This window comes from Rhinopithecus bieti, unplaced genomic scaffold (genome assembly GCF_001698545.2).
Source record: "Rhinopithecus bieti isolate Rb0 unplaced genomic scaffold, ASM169854v2 scaffold_35538, whole genome shotgun sequence".
In the NCBI taxonomy this organism is placed as follows: domain Eukaryota; kingdom Metazoa; phylum Chordata; class Mammalia; order Primates; family Cercopithecidae; genus Rhinopithecus; species Rhinopithecus bieti.
This window is the reverse complement of record NW_016815913.1, coordinates 486,433-508,318: the sequence shown is the minus strand read 5'-3', so window position 1 is coordinate 508,318 and position 21,886 is coordinate 486,433. Positions and strand designations below refer to the sequence as shown.

The window sequence follows — 21,886 nt, the reverse complement described above, 5'->3', positions numbered from 1 at the left end:
AATTCTACCATGTGAGATTGAGCGTCTTTGAACAGGGCTTGACACTTTACTCTTTGTTTTGGAAATAAAAGGGCCAAATTTGTCATAGAAATACAAGTTTACCTTGCAATTTTACATACTGTTGCAATTAATGGGGTAAATATTTGAAGATGATAAGTCTGGCTACCAAAAGCAAGGTATCTACTGAAATGATTTTGTGAATTGCTTAGCCAAGGATAACTGCCTTGTGGATTGCAGTAATGACTGATTTGTTTGATGGCTGAGGGCCAAATGCAAATAGAGTATCATCTGATTTCAGGCGTCTTGGCCACAAGTCAACTATAATGTCTCCCTTCTAACCAGATCCTTTTCATTGAAAGACCACAATCCCTCCAAAAGCCTATATGCTGTCACATTAGATGGCTGCCTTCGTATGACTACAATATTTATTAGCCTTGAAATGCTATAACCCAGGGACTTACATAAGCACTGCATGGGGAATTCATTTCAAGCCACGTTTGACCCCTTGTTGTAAAGGTGATCTTCAAATAGGTTTAAGGGAAATAAATCAAGTTTTCAACCCAAAGTCTGCTTTCTCCTAATAAAAAAGAAAAGAGGCTTTAGATGTTTCTAACCTTTTCTTCTTTTCTTCACTTTGGAATTGAAGATTAATCACATGTACTCAGAGACGTAATTTAATGTCTGTCATTTAGAATAGGAGGGAAAATAGATAAATGGTTCATGAAGAGGGTGCTTTAAAATTAAACAATACAACCAAAGATTTTATTAGACAGTTGATAGGAAGGATACTTCTCATTAAAAGGAAAGTCAAGTAACAAGGGAACATGAGAAACAGGATAATAAATACTAGACTTTTTGGCAAAAGTGAGGAAAAGGAAATCTGAAGTTTTCAGACTAGGACACATAGAATTATCCTTGATAATTAACTCACTCTTAAAATGTCTACCTTACATTGGATGAATGTGAAAGAATATAAAAAGAAGAAATTGTTTAGAAATTGTTGGACTCCAGGAGAACTTTTTCATTCGTAAATTTTCATTGCATACGTATGTGTGAACATGCTTTCCTCTGAAGGATTCTTTTTTTTTTTTTTTTTTTTTTTTTTTTGAGACAAGATCTTACTATGCTGTCCAAGTTTGAAGTCCTGGGCTCAAGAGATCCTCCCACCTCAGTCTCCTGAGTAGCTGAAACTATAGGTGCTTGCCACAGTGTCTGGCTTGAAAGCTTCTATTTTTATTGGTATAACTCTGTCCTTAAGAAAATAATCTAGCCACATGACATAGGTGATTAAATTATGCTCACAAGATCAGTTCCTGGATAATTGTTTGCCTTTGGTTTTTCACAGAATAGGAAACTGGAAGTTTTGTTTTTAAAGTGATACGAATGGCTGTTCTCTTCAAACAGAATTTCCCAAATTCCCGTTTCCTCATTGGTCTTTCCCACCCAGTCCCTTCCTTCGAAGCAACTTCCTCTAAGCCAGGTGACAGGAGAGGGCTGAGAAGCAAGTCCAGCCTCCCTTGGGAATTGTGAGCAACCAGATCAGGCCCCAGAAATCCAGAGAACAGGACAGCAGGTCACTTACATGATGGCAGATATGTTGGCTGATTGTGAACGGCTTTCAGAGGTTCCACCTTGTACTTAAAGACCCACTGGAGCTGCTTAAATATGCAAGTCTAGCCTAACACTGAGATGTTTCCCAAGAATGTCCATTTCTACTTGATTCAGCCATTTTCAGGTGTTCTAACCTCACCTCCCTGCCCACTCAAACAGGTCACCTGTGGCACTTGGATCACCTGTAATTTCCCCAAGCAATTTACTAACATGTAGCATTGTTAGCAAGTATATCACTTATGTGACTGACAACTGTAGGCAGCTGGATTTATGTATGGAGACAGAGTCTCATTTTGCCAAAAATATAAGCAACGCAGAACTATTTCTTCTTTCCAATTGGATTGCAACTAACGTTTAGGGCAGTTGGAATTCAGCTAAAAACACAGTTGCTTTCTCAGCAGAGAATGACTGAAAGAGGATTGGCCATGGGGAAGCTTAGAATCTACTGAAGCTCCTATCAAGTGTAGCTTCTAGAAATTTACCTTTTACTCATATTGAACCTGTGAGACTTTGTCTCCAGGTTTTCTAAATGTTTTATCCTATTTAATCTTTAAATGAAATAACCTGACTTGCTGTTTTCTCTGGAGCAGTGAAAATGTCAGGAAAACTACTGACAGACTCCACAAAAGCTATCCTAACATGTGGGCGTTGTCTGGTTCATGTACCGAGTTATGATAAAAAGGAAAGAATTTATTTTATCCCTGTTGCCTGAGTTTTCCCATGCTGCTTTCTTCAAAGAGTAGCCTAGAAACCCATAGACATAACTGAGTCACCAGAAACTAATTCATATGCAGCACTTAATTGCATTTCTCCAGTGGATCGCACACGTGGCACTCTTCTGAACGCTTTTAGAAAAGTGGCATTGCTTGTGCGACATCAGGGGGAGCTTTTTCTAACATCCTTTGCTTCTTTAGGATAGGTATTTCTGCAATCTCCCAAGAAGTCATTAATTCTAAAGCCTGCCAATATTTAGAGCAATATCTAAACCATTGCCCAGAAACATGATTGGCTGCCATATTTTTAAGTAGCCCCTTGGAAAGAAATGAAAGTTTTCTTAAGAAACTATTCACTGGGCACAGTGTCTCACTCCTGTAATCCCAGCACTTTGGGAGGCCGAAGCGGGCAGATCACAAGGTCAGGAGATCGAGTTTATTCTGGCTAACAGGGTGAAATCCCGTCTCTACTAAAAATACAAAAAATTAGCCAGGCATGGTGGCATGTGCCTGTAGTCCCAGCTACTCAGGAGGCTGAGGCAGGAGTATTGCTTGAACCCGGGAGGCAGAGGTTGCAGTGAGCCAAGATGGCACCACTGCACTCCAGCCTGGACGACAGAGCAAGACTCTGTCTTAAGACAAAACAAAACAAAACAAAACAAAACCTATTTTGCCTTTATCTAGCAGCTTTCCCTGCTGTGTAAGAGAATACCTGCTACTACAATTTTACTTCTCTCCTCTAGGCAGTACTATTATTTTAGGTACAGAACATCACCCATCACCATCACCATAGTAATTATTTATTATTGAAAAGCAATCACAAAGTATTCCTGAAGTTTTATTTCTTAAGACCGCACAATCATTATTTTATCATTACTTTTGCATGGTAAGGCCCTCATCATTTTCATTTTTAGATGACAAATCAGCAACCTGAGTTATACATAAAAATATGAATTTGAAGGTTTTAGGGTATGCCTAATTTAATGCCTGATTTTTGTGTGTGTTCTACCAAACACACATTTGTGCTACTCACCAATTCCCTGAAACGGCTAAGTTTCCTGGCCTCTGCGATTGTGCTTATTCCTTGAAAGTAAAACCTCTTGATTAAATTCCATCCCAGTGAGACTTTGCTCAGGAGTATGTTCACGTCACTCTTCTTCAGTATCACTTGATCCCTTTAAAATAAGCACAGAGCTTCATTCAGCCTGTCATTTATTATGACATTCTGATTACTTTCTTTACACAACAGTCTGAATGTTTTGTTCCTGGCCTTACAGTTAGAGTTTTTGTTCTTGGTTTCCCACTTGAATTTGTATTTGTTTATTTATTTATTTATTTTTGTTCTAGTATAGTCTGAAGGGAGAATTTAATTTTATTGTCTCTGAGATGACAGTGCAGGCTCCGAGATGATTTTGGTTGGAGAATAATCTTCCCAAGTCTTGTCTTACCTCATTTACCCAAGGTGGATTCAGGTTGGAGGTCCTTTCTCAGGAAAAGCCTTGGCTGACTTCTAGCCAAACACAGATACCTCATTCCTGGTGGACAATCTCTGTTCCCAGTCAAGCTTGGTGCCCACTTCACAGAACACCTGGAAGCTTTCCAGAAGCTTCCTTTATATAGGAGCTCCTCCTTCTACCAAGAGCCTGGTCCTCTTTCACTGACCTGGTGATGACCTGAACAAGGCAGGCTCACCCTGCAAGGTGCTAGAGAATGTCCCTAGCCAAAGTGACCCAAGGTATTGGGCAACACAGAGCCTATGGCTTTGTTTTAATGGAATAAGAATGGACCCTATTGTAATCTAAACTATGACGAGTCATTATCCAAAACAATACCCTTACCTTTTGTGAATGACACACCTGGAGTTCTTGACTGTCATCTCTCTGTGGTCCCCAGAAACTCCAACCATTTCTACTTTCTCAGGGAGCCCTCTCCAGACCTGTTGACCCCAACCCACTGGGGCACGTGCTAGAGTAGGTTGAGTATTGTGCCACCAAACCAAAGATGCACACTCATCCTTGCTTTTCTGCATGACTGGGATAAAGTCAGGCTTAAAGGAGCCTTACCCAAGGAGACAGTCAAATTTTATTTCAGTTCACATTGTTATGCTGTTTTTATTGTTGTGAGTTCCTTTTGTTCCTTTTTCTTTTCTCTTGGACGAATTCTTCTTCATTTTCTAGCTCTCCATTCTTGAGTAATTTATCTATTTCTTATTTCTTATCTAGCTTTCAGATCCTCCCCATCTTGTAGCTAATTAAAACCAGGTGGTCATGAGCTGACTATATATATGAACTCTTGTTCCACTTTCAAAGTCTGCTTTCAGCTGGGTCTCAGGATAATTGTTTGTTGTTTTTGCAAATTTGAGTTGGGATAAAATCTGAAGGAGGACAGATGCTTGCTGTATTTTTCAAGACCAGTTTGTCTTGCTAATTTATCTCCTCATACTTTTCAGTTTAGTCCTTTTTTTTTTTTTCCAAGTGGCACATTGCACAATTACTTCAAACCCCAAACCTCTGGATTTCCCTTGGTAATTTTCTTATGGATCCATAGGAGAATGGCAAGAGCTGTCTGGTCTGTGGATCCATGCCATTGGGATCACAAGGGTTTTTAATTTTTTTAAGTGCCCCAGGTTCTACCTCCAATGAGTCTAATTCAGTATGTTCAGGGAAGGGCAGGGAATCTGCAGTTTTAAAGAGCTGGGAAGTCTGTCCTTTATCTAGAGGAAGACTGTAGGCCTTTCTAGACTCTTGGTCTCTCCTGCACTTTGGCACATGAAGCCACTGCACTGTGCAAGGCCATCAGCAGGATCGTCAGTACATACACAAGGAGTGTAAAAGCTGGGATTGCCTGTCTCTCTGCCTCTGTGCAATCCATCCTTAAGCTTTGCGAACTCTTTCTCCTCATCATATCCAAGTTGTTCTTTTCTATCCGTTTCTATCACCTCCATCCTAGGCCATGCCACCATCCTTTCTCACCCAGAATAACCACTTTGCAATCTTTCCTCTACACACCAGCCAGAGTTCTCTTTTAGACTCACAAATCAGACCACAGCACTTCTGTCTTAGTCCATTTGTGTTGCTATAAAGGAATACTTGAGGCTGGGTAATTTATAGAGAAAAAAGTTTACTTGGATCATAGTTCTGCAGACTATACAAGAAGCATGGCACCAGCATTTGCATCTGCTGAGGTCCTCACGCTACTTCCACTCATGATGGAAGGGGAAGGGGAGCTGATATGTGCAGAGATCACATGGAGAGAGGAGGCAAGGGAGAAGGGAAGGTGCCAGGCTCTTTTTAACAACTTGCTGTTGGGAGAACTCTTGCTGGAACTAACAGAGCAAGAACACACTCATTACCTCATGGATGGCACCAAGACATTCTGGAGGGATCTATTCCCATGACCCAGTCACCTCCCATTAGGCCCTGCCTCCCACATGGGGGATCAGATTTCAACATGAGGTTTGGACGGTCAAATATCTAAACTGCATCAACTGCCCTTGCGTAAACCCCTCCTAACTTCTCTTGCTTAGAGTAAAACCCAAGCCCCTCACTTGGTCGTTTCAATCTTGACTTAATCTGGTGCCTGCTTGCCTCTGTTTCCTTCGATCTATCCACGGCTGACTTCTTCCTGTGTTCAGAGCTCAGCTTCAACGTCCTCCACGCCAAGAGACCTTCTCTGACCACCAGCATAGAGAAACCACTCACTCAGTCCCTCACTGTCACATCACCCTTTTAATTCATGGCAAAGTTCTTATAAACTCAGCTCTTGTTCTTGCTTTTGTTTGTTTGAGGCCCATTTCCTCCACTGGAGTGTAAATTCCACAAAAGCAGGTACCCTGTCAACTGATACACTACAGTATCCTGGCACCTAAAACAGCAGAGACTCAGTAAATATTTGCAAAACGTATGGATTTAAGTTGAGTGTGGAAGTATGAACAGAACGTTAACTAGGCAAGGTGGCAGTATTGAGGAATTGTTCCTTTTGCAGGGAAATAAATATTCCAGTGCCCAGAGGCAGGAGGTTACTTAGTGTATTTAAGAAACTAAAATAATGCACCCAAAGAAAAGGGAGAGAGAAAGCTGAAGCAGGGAGGGGCCTTACAGGCTACTCTAAGGATATTCATGAAGAGCAACAAAGAGTCCTAGAAGGGTTCTAAGCAGTGGAGCAACAATAAATTTCCTGACAAAAATGCTCAAGGGAGGCTGGTATCAAAGTGATGTCATACATATCGTAGCAGGCTAAATAGTAGTCACTGAAAGGTTTCAACGTGTAAATGTGACCTTACTTGGAAAAAGGTCTTTGCAGGTGTAATTAAGTTAAGGGCCTTGAGATGAGGGGATTATCTTGGGTTATTCTGGTGGGAACCAAAATCCTATCAGAAATGTCCACCTAAGAAAGAGGTCAAGGAAATAACACAGATACACAGAGAAGTCCATGTAAAGATGGAGGCAGAGATTTGAGTAATGTGGCCACAAGCTAAGGAATGCCTGGAGTCACCAGAAACTATAAGAGACAAGGAACAGATTCCCTTCTAGAGCTTTTGGAGAGACTCCAGACCTGCCAACACCTTGATTTCAGACTTCTGGCCTCTAGAACTGTGAGCAAATACATTTTGGTCATTTTAAACCACGAAGTTTGTTGTAATTTGTTACGGCAACTAAAGCATACACTTTGGGAAAAAGATAAAGGGAAATCAAAATTCAGATGTGCACCATTATGTACATGAGTCCATCCAATGAGTGTAGGCCCAGCGTAAGCGTGAGATTGGAGACGTCCACCTGCTGTTTCCGCAGTCAATCTTCTTTCCCTTGTGAGCTGTTGTCATGATTCTCTAGAAGATAAAGGTGGGCCTATTTCACATGATATGCCCCTCAACTGAAGTTAGCTGCTTTATTTTATGGTCAGCTCAAGAAATGGTATCTATCCAAGTGCCAGAGGACAGACTGGCAGGGAGACAGGGTGCCACTCTCCATGGTGTCACAAGGAATAAATGTGGCCACAAGGAATCGGACATATGAGTAACAGAAAGAGAAATGTACCCAGCCATAGTGCCAAGTGCTGCAGTCAGCTAAGGGAGAGCCATGTGTGCTGTGCACATCCGTGAAGACGGACCAAATGAGAACAAACTAAGGCCATTTATTCAGAACTTGCTACAGCAAGGAGTCAGCCACCATCATCTGTGCTTTGGCAGGGACTCACAGGCAGGCAGAGGAGTAGGAGTGTTTTAGAGAAGAAAAAAAAGGAAGGCTTTCCCTGCACCCTGATGGAAGCAGTTGGTGTGGGGAAGATGTAGGCAGGCTAACCAGAAGTGGGGCACCCTGGTGGGATTGGTTAGAGGTGCACATTTGACCCTTTCTAGTTGGTGCTAAGTTGGAAGTGGAAACAAAAATTAGGGACGCTGTCACTTATTAAATCCTGGCTAATTTAAGGTCAGTTGTTACAAGGGTTATTGTTTGGCTTCCTGGAATGTTACTAGAGCTAGACCATTGTAATTTGTTATTGATTTTTCTGCAAGTCTGACTTAGAGTGTGCTACCTTCCGGTAGGCTGTCATAGAAAGGGGGTTTTTCCTCAGCGGGTTGCTGCAGGTCATGAGTCAGAGTTCTGTTTTGTTACATGGTCTGGCCATTGTTCATCTGTATATTCAGTCTCTCAAGGTGATCAGACGTCAGTGAAGACTAACAGGGCATTGTATTTGGGCTGAACAATGTGGAACATATGACATGTGGGAGAAAAGGCCCTTGGCATCTTTGATTTATTCAAACCTCTCACTGAAGACACATGGGTTTTTTATGAGAAGAAGCTCAGAGGCAGTCAATGTGGGCCTTCTCAGTTTTAATAACTGCTTTACTTTCAAAAAGATGAAGATTTGGTGAAGCTTCATGGGCCAATGAAAAGGCAGCAGACCCTGAGCAAAGCCCAGCTGCGAACCCATGGTGGAGAAGAAACGGATGTCTTCTGGGACACGTTTTAATGCCAATGAGGTTGGGTTCTTATGGGGAAAACAAATGTACCAACTACACTTGCATTGAGGATTCAGAAAGATAAGACCCAGACTACCAACCAGCAAAAGGGGTACATGTTTGTATTTTTGAGGCAATACTGCCAGGCTTAATGACTAAAGTTGAAAATCCCCACATCTCAATAGGTAAGAACAATATAATCTCTTGCATGTGTACTTGTATTCAATCCAAAATAGTGAGGAACACCATTTTGGAGTTGTTTCCAAAGGGTCACTGCAGAGGTCAAGTGGTACCTGGGAGGGAAAGGACCTTAGCTAGAGGGCAGCCTGATCAAGGGCTTGCTTGTGGTCCTTCTGCAACACTCAGGTTCACACACAGCAGTGTGCAAGTCTCTTTCTCTAACCTCTGCCCCATGACATTCTTTATCCTCCACACTCTCAGCTAAGAAACCAAGGCCCCATGTTCCCATGTTCTCAGGATGGTTAAGCAATGGGCACTGCTCCAGTTTTAACAGACATTGGAAGACCTTCGGCATTGTCAGTTGCATCACCTACACTGCAGTGTAAAGCCCAAAACGCAGTTTATGCCTGCCAAACCTGCAGAAAGAATATATGGATGCGTTGTTTAGAGACTCAAGCAGGTGGTTGGTGATGGTTTCATGAACACCATGGAGGAAGAATGTAAGAGTTAATTGAGGGCCCCTCTGAGAAACATTGCCTAATGAAGACATTGGCAGTGGTTCTCTACCAGGGGTAATACGCCCTCAGGGGCCATTTGGGAATGTGTGGGGATGTTTTTGGTCACATAACTGGAAAAGAGCTACTGGCATCTAGTGGTACTGGCATCTAGTGGGTGAGGCCAAGGACACCACTAGCAACTGGCACAAAAATATGCAAATGACATGTGGGAAAAAGGAAAGATCAGTATCAAATTGAGGAAATTAAGTTCTGGTAGAACAAGGAACAGATCAGCTTTTCATGCCTGGTGTCTGCAAACCTTCCTCTTTTTCTGCTTTCCCCCAGGATTGAAACTCAGACAAGGCAACATAAACCAACTGGGGCCCTTGTGGATGAGAGCACTCAGGTTTGACAGAAATAAGATAGTAGGAACTTGGGTTACCGAGCAATCTCCCGGAGCTAAACCACCTATCCCTCAGGAAACCTGCAGACCTCTGCACCGTTATGTAGGAAAAGATGAACTTTTCTCTTATGTGACTGTTAGGGAAAAGGAAAGTGTTTGGAAAGGAGAATCATTCATACTATCAGAACAGTAGATCTGAGCTGTGACTCTTGAGATGTTAATACAGAAAATCCCAGTGCCATAAAGCCTTCTGCAGATGTTACATAAGGTTTCAACTCCCAGCAGTGCCTCCAGAGCCCCGTGCAGGTGCAGGAACACGTGGGCGCCATCTGGAGTGCTGAGCTGGGTGTTCTGGAAGTTGTGGTGGGCCAGTGGAAGTGCTGGTTTAAACATACGCCCCTATATTTTTAGAAGGTCCTTTTAAAATCTCAGTTTCTGGGACTGTACTCTCCAGCTAAGTTACTCCAGCCGATGCCTTTGTCTCCAATTCAGTCTGCCCCATGCCTTCTTTTTACTTTTGTGTTTTGTGTATTTTTTAATTTTTGGCCAGGTGTGGTGGCTTATGCCTATAATCCCAGCACTTTGAGAGGCCAAGGTAGGCAGATCACCTGAGGTCAGGAGTTCGAGCCCAGCCTGGTCAACATGGCACAACCCCGTCTCTACTAATGATACAAAAATTAGCCGGGTGTCGTAGTGTGTGCCTATAATCCCAGCTGCTCAGGAGGCTGAGGCAGGAGAATCACCTGAACCTGGGAGGCAGAGGTTGCAGTGAGCCAAGATCGTGCCACTGCACTCTGGCCTGGGTGACAGAGCAAGACTCGATCTCAAAAAAATAAAATAAAATAAATAATAATTAATTTTTATGGTTACATTGTAAGTGTATATATTTATTGAGTACATGAAATATTTTGATGCAGGCATACAATGCATAATAATCACATCAGGGTAAATGGGGTATCTGTCACCTCAAGCATTTATTCTTTGTGTTACAAACAATCCAATTATACTCTTTTAGTTATTTTTACATGTACAATTAAATTATTCTTCCTTATAGTCACCCTGTTGTGTTATCAAATACTAGATCTTATTAATTTTTTCTAATTATTTTTTGTACCCTTTAACCATCCCCATTTCCCTCCCCCCACTGTAATGCCCTGTTTTTAAAAGCTATGTTTTAGAGTGTTTGGATCTTGATTGCTTTTATTCCAGATGTGCTGCATGTAGAGTTTAGGGAGGCAGCACTTATTTCAAACCCCACAGGCAGTAGGATGGGAGTCTTACTATGGTGTCAGGGTTCACTCAGAAAACAGGTGGAGTAAAAGAAACAAGATGGGCCTCAGTTCTTACTAGATGCAGGCCCACCCTTTCCTCAAGAAGCCTACATGTAGATTTTCCTGTAATGCTGCTGTGAAGTATGAAAATCATAACGTTTCTATAGAAAGTAAACTTTAGTTGTCCATTACACCAGGATGACTTTGTTCAGCTCAACTAGGCAGACAAGCTGGAGACTGAGGATGCTGGAAGATTAAAACATCATGAGGCAGGAGGTGATGAATCTCCCAGGCACTGGGGGTGCTCAGAAGGAAGCTGGACCACCACTTGGTTAGAGTGGAGACAGGAGAAGAGAATATTCCTGAGTTAAGGAGACAGTTGACTCGTTAACCATTGACAGCCTTAATATTCTAGAGGGGCACCTCCCAAGGGGAGGGAAATGTACGTGTAGGGGCAACTTATTGGAGAATCAGAATTGCAAGTTCTTTTTGTCATTGACTTTGTGCCATTTTTATAAAAAGGCTGTGGAACTGAATGTGCTTCCTCACTCTATTTTGCATATAGCAACAGAGAGGAATATTATTCCATTTACAGTCTTCGTACTTTTGCCAAATTAAGAGGAAGCTTGCCTTTGTAATCAGGGTAAGGCAGAAAGCACAAAGCATCTACTGCTCATGATGGATTCTTCTAGATGAACTTGTCCATTTCCTGAACAGTTCAGAAAACTGAATTTAGAGTTGAGGCATATTAAGAAGCCTCTGCTTAAGAGTGCTTTTATGCTGGTTGGTTTCAAAAAAGAGACTAGAAAAGAAAAACCATTTCTTGTTTGAAGAGTATTCCCTAGCCAGCATGCAGCATGTCACCAAGGCTGTCTAGGCACTCAAGGGACTTCACCTATGCCTTGTTCAAGATTCTCCAGAAGGAATAAGTGGCCCCTTTGAATGCATGGACACTGTGTGAGCTCAGGTGAGCCACTGGTGCCTGTGGTGGAATTCTGTAACCGTTTCTATTCTTCAGCACCTTCTATAACACTTCAGCCTACCTACCAACTGTTTCTGAGTGGGGGGAGGATCTCTCTAAGTGGAGGTTCTCCTGCCACTGGGAATGTGGCCAAAGAATATGTTCCACCTCCTCCTTATGCATCACCATCTGGGCTGTCTCTCTAAATCTGTCCATCAAAGAATGCCCATTTCTTGAGTTCATGTCCTGGGTGAAGGTGAGAAACAATTTAACTTGTATAAATCCCCAAAGCATTTGTAAAGCTAACGTTAGTATAGATCGTGTGGGGAATGATACTTTTCACCTCAAATGAATGTAGGGACTAAATAGAGCACAGATTTAATTCAATGTTGCTTACTTGCTTACATGCTATGGGAGGTCCAGTCATCAGAGAACCAGTTCATGAATTTGATCTGATTTCCTGTCCTTTGGGTAGCCTGCAGTCTTTAGGAGCAAGATAAATTACCGTCTGTTAGCTTCCTTCAAGTGGCTTACCTACAGTCCTTTGGTGTCATCTTTCTTACGGAGTGTCAGGGTTATCCTGTTTCTCCACCACCAAAGGAAATACAGCCCTCTTAGAGAATTGGTCAATGAAATATAAGGGTGCCAAGGAACATCAGAGTAAAGAAGTGATGGCCCCAAAGGCAGATGCCCCATGTGAGAGGGGGAATGGAAGGTACTGCTTTCTTCCTTGCCTGAGGCTATGCAAATGTCCTTTGTGTGAACAAAAAGGTTTTCTACATTACTGGCCATTTAGATCATATTATTGACAATGTTTCAAAATTGTGGTTATCAGCTGATGTAAATTTTGGCGTTCTCTCCAAAGCCATGCAGCATTTGTTCCTCCCTGCATTTTCACCATTATAAAATACAGTTCCCACTTAAATTAATCAAAACATGGAAAATCTAAACTTTATTTGGAAATATGGTTGGAGTTTTTGTTGTTTTTTTTTTTTTATAATTTACGACTTGGCACTGCAGTGTTCTTCAACTGGATTTATGTTGACCCATTTTAGAAAATGCAGTTACTATAAATCTTTTGTTGCTGTTTCTGTTTTTTGTTATTCAACCCAAGCCTTTGGAATTATTCTAATCCTCAATATGACTCATGAAGTATCACTTTATCCTAAAGGCAAGTGGTCCAAGAGTTGAAATATTTGTAATTATCTTTCAGACTCCATGATCCTCCAAGCTATTACTTCATTATAACTCCATTTCTGAAAGACGGTTTGTTTCTTTTTTCTCTGATACAATAAACATTTTGATAGACACGTGGCTTTCGTATATTGAATTTCTTATTTCATGTTGATGTGAGAGCAGTTGTTTGCAGTTCTTCCCCTGATGCACCATCACCCATTTGTCTGCCACTGACCATGGACACCAATAGACATTCCCCAGGCTTTTATCACCAAGGAACACCTTGCTTAGGCCACAGCATCAGATACTGGGGGTGGTGAGGAAGTCACTAACCCAAGAAAGTTGGGTTTTGATGCAAGTCATTTCATCCCTCGGAGACTCAGTTTTCTCGGGTGTAAAATGAGAGTTTGGGTTAGTTCAGTGAATACCAAGAGTTCACACAAGTAGTAACAGGATCAGCAGCAATTCGGGCCGATATTTATCTAGCAGCTAATTCATGATTTTTAATATGCCAGGAAGTAGTTAGTACCCAATGGAGTACTAGGAGTACTAGGAGTGGGGAGACAGACTAATAAATGAATAATTCTGACTGATTAATAATATGGTGAGAACTCAGTTCAAGAGAAGCAAGGGAAGCTTTGGAAGCAGGATAAGAGGCCACAAGTTTTTCCAATACTTCAAACATTTAATGAAATACCTACATTTCTTCTGATAAGAAGAGCTGCTTCACAGAAATACCAAGTTTCTTTTTGGTACTCGGAAAAATGTCAACTGAGTGTGGTAAGGTTGGTTGTATCATGGAGACCTGGATTGCTGATTGGTAGTTATAGCCGCAGCTAGCAACCCAGGCACCTGTGCCAAACAGCATGCCATGAACCCTAAAACCAACTTTTTAATGCACACTGTGGATCACAGATGGGTATTATTAACAATGTGTACCATCTGGTAGCTTTCTATTTCAACTATTCATTCTTGCTCACTAGATACTGAGCTTTTAAAATTTATTGTTTTAAATTTATGTGACCTCTGAATGTTCATAACCGGGGACAAAAAGTTCTGGTCTAGGCCGGGCGCGGTGACTCAAGCCTGTAATCCCAGCACTTTGGGAGGCCGAGACGGGCGGATCACGAGGTCAGGAGATCGAGACCATCCTGGCTAACACGGTGAAACCCCGTCTCTACTAAAATACAAAACTAGCCGGGCGAGGTGGTGGGCGCCTGTAGTCCCAGCTACTCAGGAGGCTGAGGCAGGAGAATGGTGTAAACCCGGGAAGCGGAGCTTGCAGTGAGCTGAGATCCGGCCACTGCACTCCAGTCCGGGTGACAGAGCGAGACTCTGCCTCAAAAAAAAAAAAAAAAAAGTTCTGGTCATCTGCCCTCATGATCATCTTGATTTTGATTTAAAATGAGAAAATTGAATGTTACTTAATAGCAATGTGTTGCATAAACCAACACTTTTCAAACATGAGGTCCATGAAATAAAATTAGCAAAAGAGGCCTCACTGGTGAAAAGACTCTATGCACCACTACCAGATGGTAAAGGTTTTGAGTTCCAAAACTTTGTGTTGTTCTCCAGCATGCCTGCAGCTCTCGATGCGTGGCACGTAGTGGCCACGTGATAAAAATGTACCTGGAAGCATAACAATGGGCCAGCAACATTGTGGCATTCCAGTTTGGTTACTAGTGTACTTCCAAAAGGCTAGGCAGAGGCCTAAGCTAGGACAAACTCCAGGACGTGTTGTCAGTGGCGTGGTCAGAGCCATGAACTAATCTGAGATCTTCTTGGCACGTTCCAAAGCTTTGTTTTGTGAATCAAAATCTCCACGGACACCTCAGGCATTGTCCCATGTGAATGTTCCTGGTTTTCCTATTGTATTTTCTGACGTTATTAATGTTGTTTCTTGGTTACTCCTATCTTTTAATTTTTGTCAATATTTCTGTATGCATAGATTTTTTTTCTTTTTTTTTAAACAGAAATATCTTGCAGGGTCACTGGGCAGGCCAGAACAGTGACAGTGGCCCAAGTAACTGTTGGGGAAGACTGGGCAGGCTCTGTAATGCCCTGATTCATTTCTCTTTGCTTTGGGCTATAAAAACAAGTGGAGGAAGAAGAAATATCACAAGGCAGAATTTGTTTCCTCTTCTTTTTTAATCTTCCCTCTTCATTTTCCCCATTTCAATTCATGAGATTCTCTAGGAGACACTTTCTGCCATGGCTTACCTCCTATTTCTTGTCTTATAACATCTGTATTTCATAAACACTCACATCTTTTCTTACTAAACAATTTAAACTACTTTGTTGGTTTAGATGTTAGAAAAAAAGTAGAAAACGATGTTTATATAAAGCAATTCAGAATATATAAGAGAGAGAAACATGTTTTGAATTTAGAAAATTAGAAATTGCATGGATAGGGAAGAAAAATTTTGAAGTTAAAGTCAGGCATCAGAATGAGATCTGGAATGATTATGAGTTTGTTGTTACTAAAGCGTAAAATGCGATTTAAAATATATAATGGAAAAGTGAAAGTAGTTTAATTTAAAACTACTATCCTAAAAAGGTTCACCACATTTGAAAAGCTAACATATTTCAACAACTACCTACAAAGATAAATATTTATAACATGATAGACTAAGTGTTAGATTTTCATATGGAATATACTCTTACAAACCAATAAGAGAAAGTAGGACATAAATAAGTAATTGCAAAAGAAGAAATCCAAATGGCTAATATGTATGTGGGAAAAATGTACAACTTTACTGGCAATCAAACCAATTCAGATTTCAAAAAAGGAAATCCAATATTTGTTTAGAAATTGGCAAAGATTTTTTGAAAATGTAATACCTAACCTCAGTGAGGGACCCAGCAAATGACCACTCATTGTCTGTAAAAGTACAATTTGAGGCCGGGCACGGTGGTTCACACCTGTAATCCCAGCACGTTGGGAGGCTGAGGTGAGTGGATCATTTGAGGTCAGGAATTCAAGACCAGCCTGGCCAACATGGTGAAACCCCATCTCTACTAAAAATACAAAAATTAGCCGGGCATGGTGGAGGGTGCCCTGTAGTCCCAGCTACTTGGGAGGCTGAGGCAGGAGAATCTCTTGAACTCGGGAGGTGGAGGTTGCAGTGAGCCACGATCATGCCACTGCACTCCAGCCTGGGCAACAAGAGTGAGACTCTGTCTTGAGGGAAAAAAAAAAGTACAATTTGTTTGAGTTTGATGACTTTCTGGAGGGCATCATTCAGAGCTTTTAAAAAGTTCTTCTCTTTCAACTCATGAAATCCACTTTGTTCAGCAAATTTTTTAATTTTAAAATTTTTTATTTTTATTTATTTGTGTTTTTGAGATCTTGGCTTACTGCAGCCTCCACCTCCCAGGTTCAAGTGATTCTCCTGCCTCAGCCTCCCGAGTAGCTGGGATTACTGGCACCCACCAATACACCCGGCTAATTTTTGTATTTTTAATAGAGGCGGAGTTTCACCATGTTGGCCAGGCTTGTCTCTAAAATTTTTTATTTAAATTGGAAAATACAAATAAGAAATCCCTAAGGAATGACCTGACTTTCCATCAATAGGGGAATGATTGAATAAATTGTGATATAAACATATTACAAAATATGATGCAGAGTTTAGAAAAACAGTTTTGATTGCTATGGATTGACCAAGAAAGATGATTATAATATATAAATATGAAAAATATATAAAATATGTCGCTATTTTGCCATTTTATAAAAGCAAACAAAACCTGGCTATGTATATATGTGTTTATATAAGCTTAGAAAAGCTATGGTAAGATCCATACACTATTAAAAATGGCAGTGATGGCCGGGCGCAGTGGCTCAAGCCTGTAATCCCAGCACTTTGGGAGGCCGAGATGGGCGGATCACGAGGTCAGGAGATCGAGACCATCCTGGCTAACACAGTGAAACCTCGTCTCTACTAAAATACAAAAAACTAGCCAGGCGAGGTGGCGGGCGCCTGTAGTCCCAGCTACTCGGGAGGCTGAGGCAGGAGAATGGCGTGAACCCGGGAGGCAGAGCTTGCAGTGAGCTGAGTTTCGGCCCCTGTACTCCAGCCCAGGGGACAGGGCCAGACCCCGTCTCAAAAAAAAAAAAAAAAAATGGCAGTGATATTGAAGGGGAAAGAACAATATCACAAAGGTAGTGATACTGAAGGGGAAAGAACAAATAGCTATTGCTATCTTTTAATTTTGAATTTATAATTTTTTAAAAAGGAAAGGGTCAGTAAATATTTCTGAGCACCCCCAGTGTACCCTTGGTTTCTGGCTACTAGAAACTAAATGTCAAGTGCCAGGGACTAAATCTGTCATAAGGGAATGATAGGATAACTGCATACTCACTTACAAAGGTGTCGCTGAGTAATTATTTATAACAGTGAAATACTGAAAGCAAGTTACATATTCAGCAGTAGGAATTCAGTTAAGTAAATTATGGTATTCCATGCAGTCGGATGCTCAACAGCCATTCAATAACAGAGTGAAAATGCTCACAAGATACTGTGTTGTGGGGCCGGGCGCGGTGGCTCAAGCCTGTAATCCCAGCACTTTGGGAGGCCGAGACGGGCGGATCACGAGGTCAGGAGATCGAGACCATCCTGGCTAACACGGTGAAACCCCGTCTCTACTAAAATACAAAACTAGCCGGGCGCGGTGGCGGGAGCCTGTAGTCCCAGCTACTCGGGAGGCTGAGGCAGGAGAATGACGGGAACCCGGGAGGTGGAGCTTGCAGTGAGCTGAGATCCGGCCACAGCACTCCAGCCCGGGCAACAGAGCAAGACTCCGTCTCAAAAAAAAAAAAAAAAAAAGATACTGTGTTGTGAAAAGGGCCGGTAACAGATCAACATGTATGAACAAATCCTACTGCTGAAATATATAGAAATGCATAGAAAAAATTCTAGAAGTTTGTATACCCCCCCTCCAAAAATAAAGTATCATTTGATCATGGGTTGTTGGGGTGTTTTAAAATATGCTTTATATTTTCCATCTACAGTGAACATTGATTATCCTTACAAGCATACAATTTTTGTTATTAGAAGCAGTTTCTTGAAAACAAGATATGTGGCTTTGCACAGCATCATAATTGGTCAAGGGAGCTCATTAAGAGAGAAATAGAAAGCTCTCTGCCATTTAAGATGTTCAGCATTGAATGTAATGGACGTGAACACTGAGAATTTAAATCTAATGGAAGTGAAGTTGTTTCTTATCCTCAAGCCACAAACCATTTCACAGACACAATATAAGCTCTGTGGCAGCTTCGTGTGTTGGCACAGGCTGGCAGGATGCCCTTGTTGCAGGGAAATACCACCTCTTCACCAGTTTTACCTCTTCCAAGCAAATGCTGACATCTCCCACATATCATAAAGACACACAACTATCTCCGTGAGGACCCACAGTAATAAACTTGGTCCTGTTGTGATGGGTGGGATCTTCCACCACCACATTTCTTGGTTTATGAGGCTGACCTTTCTTCTAACATTTTCCTTGGAAGCAACAACAGTTTATCCTAAGAGACCCACACATACAGATAACTCAAGGAGTGAGTAGAGAGAAACCCAACAAAACACCTCTTTATTAGCCCATATCACTCCCAATCTAGCCAAAATATTATTGTAAGGAATGTAACCTGGGGGATTGAAGTATTATTTACTTCCATGTCTAAGAAGCCCATCCTGTCCTTCCTCTTTGTTTTCTTGGTTCCATTGTCATAGACAAGAATCTGGCTGGTGGGAAGTAGATGTGACTGAGGATGGTCGTGTATTTCTACTTCCAGGTTTATTGTGCATTTTGAGTGGGTGTTGTGCCATTAACCCATAATGACGTGTGGTTGTTGTTCTTTCCCCAGAATGTCGAGTCGTGAAGTCCACTTCTTACACCAAAATAGCTTCATCATCCCGCAGGAGCACCACCAAGAGCCCAGGACCGTCCAGGCGCAGCAAGTCCCCTGCCTCCACCAGCTCAGGTAAAGCAGCAGAGGAGATTTTGAAGAAATTGCCTTGTTCCTGACACAGGATGAGCAGAGGGTGTGTGAAGCTCAGAGTGTGAGGTTTTTAAGCGAGTGTAGGTTCCGGTTTATAATTTTAGAACATGTTAGAGCGGTTGAACAGATTTGCTGGAGTCTAGCATATTGGCTGCAAGAAAAAGCATTGAGCTTCAAAATATGTGCTTAGTGAAGACTCAGGAAACCCAGATTTGCCCACAAATAGAAGAACGTTACCATCTTGTATCATTTCTATCACCGAAGTTAATCTTTCAGATTCTGGGAGTCTCTGTTAAAGCATTTATCCTACCTGAGACTGGCCTATGAAGAGTTTCCCATTTGTATTCGCTGAACCTTTGTTAAACACACTTTTAGCCCTCAGTTTCCTTTCATGGCTCTGGAGCTAAAGGTAGTGAGATTGAGAGGGTGGAGCAGGGATTGCTGCAGTGACCTTGGCCTGAGCCTGCCTCTCAGTGGGTTCTAGTGCTGGTGTTGGAGAGGCTGTGTATGCACAAGATGAGCACCTCAACCCTACCTTCTCCTTTTTTGTTTTAAAACTGACGTGAAGTCAGTTAGAAAGTTTCTTATTCATTTATCTCAGGGGAAGGGTCTGTATCATTATTAAAGGGAATTATTTATTAAATGACACAAATTGTTGATTGGGAATTATTAAACGATACAAATGTCAAAGTGATTGTTACCTGATTTCATGAAGACAAGAGGCTCTTATAAATGAGAATAAAGACCTCTGGGGCCTACTTGGAGGCCTTCTTTTACTCAACAGCATTGGCCAGGGGGAGGGTGAAAAGAGCTCTCAGCTGAGGCTGCCTAAGAAGGAACTTTCAGTAGGGTGGACCATTATAGACCATTACAGGTCATGGGCCGACTAGACCACCCAACCCACCTTGATTCTCTGAGAGTCTCCTTCCCCTTGGAGTTTTACCAATTACTGCTATTCTCTAGACAGATCTCCAAAGACCACCTTCCCCTCTGACTCTCAGCCTAGGGTGGCATCGATGGGCTGCCAATGCCTCCTTCCCACAGCATGGCCTGCATCCTAGCCAGTCAGGAAATATGTTTCAGAGCACAGCTGGCACTTGAGATGCATCTTGTTTGCCTCTGTAGTTAAGGGTGAGCTGAGAACTCCTCCCTTAGTATGACACTGCTCATCTAAATAGGATGCAGCCCTAAGATGAGGCATTGCTAAAGGATGAGGCAGTAGACTCAAAGCTTAGAGTTCATGAGAGTCACTTAGGAACTTGGCGAAGTTTGTCATCCTGACCCCCAACACCCTGAGATTCTGACTAAGGACCTAAACCTGTGTTTCAGCAAGTACTCCAAGTGATTAGGATCTGGTAGTCCATGGCTCACATTTTGAGAAACAGTAGGTAAGGGCAGTGGTTCTCAAATTAGCAGCATCACCATCACCTGAGCACTTGTTAGACCTACAAAGCCCTGAGCCCCCTCTCCAGAACCACTGAATCAGAAACTCTGGAGCTGGAGCCCAGCAATTTGGATTTTCCCAAGTCCTCCAGCGGATTCCAATGCACACTTTGAGAAGTAGTGGGTTATGGAAAACAGAAATGAAGTAAATGCAGAAAATCATTTGACTCTGGATAATCTGGAGGGAAAGATATGACTTGTTCATCTTCATTTACTGGCATGACATTTACTACCTCCCTCTTTGCCTCCAAGTGACAATGACCATCAGTGTTCTTGCAATCCAAGAGCAGACCTTTTAGATACCTTGATGTGTAGACCAAAGGAGCAATGAACAAAGGAGAGTACCATATGCCAACTTCCTTTTCTCCCTCCTTGCAATGGCCTGGCTTCAGAGAGTCAGTCACCTGGGAGAAGAGAGAATTTCTTTCTGAAGATGATCCCTTCCCCAGGATATTGGGGAAAGTGTCTCTTCAAGAGAGATATCACCCACACATAGAGAAGAGGACCTCCACAAAATGACAGAGTGATCCTGGAATTGCTGCATGGAAAACTCCCCTGGAAGAACTGAGCTTGTCCAGCTGTCCAGGTTAATATTGAGCTCTGTGGAGGATGTTCAGTCTTAACTAAAGACCATTTCTCACTTTCTCTGATTAAATATGGAATGTAGGGTCGGGTGTGGTGGCTCACACCTGTAATCCCAGTACTTTGGGGGGTTGATGGGGGGGTGGATCACTTGAGGTCAGGAGTTCAAGACCAGCCTGGCCAATGTGGTGAAACCCCCGTCTCTAATAAAAATACAAAAATTAGCCAGGCGTGGTGGCAGGTGCCTGTAATCCCAACTACTTGGAGGCTGAAGTAGGAGAATCACTTGAACCCTGGGGGGCAGAGGTTGAAATGAGCAGGAATCACGCCACTACACTCTAGCCTGGGCGACAGAGCGAAACACTGTCTCAAAACAAAAATATAAATAACTAAATAAATCTGGGCTATGGGATGAACTCCCATGGAGCAATAAAGGAGAACAAAGTCATAAGCCTAGCCAGCATATTGCCCCCAAAATTTTGGCTACTTAATGCAATCATACAAGGATGTGAAAGAGAAGGAGAGCCTATATTAATGAAATCATATCAGTACTATTAAAAACCATCAGTATTAAAAAACAAAATTAGTTCTCCATCCAAACCAACTTCGACTTAAATTTTACTTAACCTTTCCTATCTTCTTCCTATCAGTATATAAGATGAATTAAAAAAAAAATGTGGGGCAGATGCATCTAATAATGGGTGATTAGCCAAAATCTTATGTTTTTTTATATTACAGATATTCCAAGAAAATCAATAGACACTACAGCTTTTAATTTTTTATTGTCATTATTTTTAGCAGCTTTGTTGTTAAGAGCTATAGGTTGTTAGATACTCCTGGGTTTAGGTTTCTTTCTTTCTTTCTTTCTTTCTTTCTTTCTTTCTTTCCTTCTTTCCTTCTTTCCTTCCTTCCTTCCTTCCTTCCTTCTTTCTTTCTTTCTTTCTTTCTTTCTTTCTTTCTTTCTTTCTTCTCTTTCTTTCTTTCTTTCTTTCTTTCTTTCTTTCTTTCTTTCTTTCTTTCTTTCTTCCTTCCTTCCTTCCTTCCTTCCTTCCTTTCCTTTCCTTTCCTTTCCTTTCCTTTCCTTTCCTTTCTTTC

The 21,886-nt window shown here is 41.8% G+C and overlaps 1 protein-coding gene across 3 annotated transcripts in view; it reads left to right on the top strand.

The window, feature by feature from the left end:
* Window positions 1–21,886, top strand: part of DCLK1 (doublecortin like kinase 1) — a 366,905-nt gene that overhangs the window by 243,728 nt on the left and 101,291 nt on the right. For all 3 annotated transcript variants that reach the window (XM_017854149.1, XM_017854150.1, XM_017854153.1), the window contains exon 5: window positions 18,632–18,748. In XM_017854149.1, the coding sequence (XP_017709638.1) occupies window positions 18,632–18,748 (117 nt within the window). The remainder of the gene's footprint in view (window positions 1–18,631; window positions 18,749–21,886) is intronic.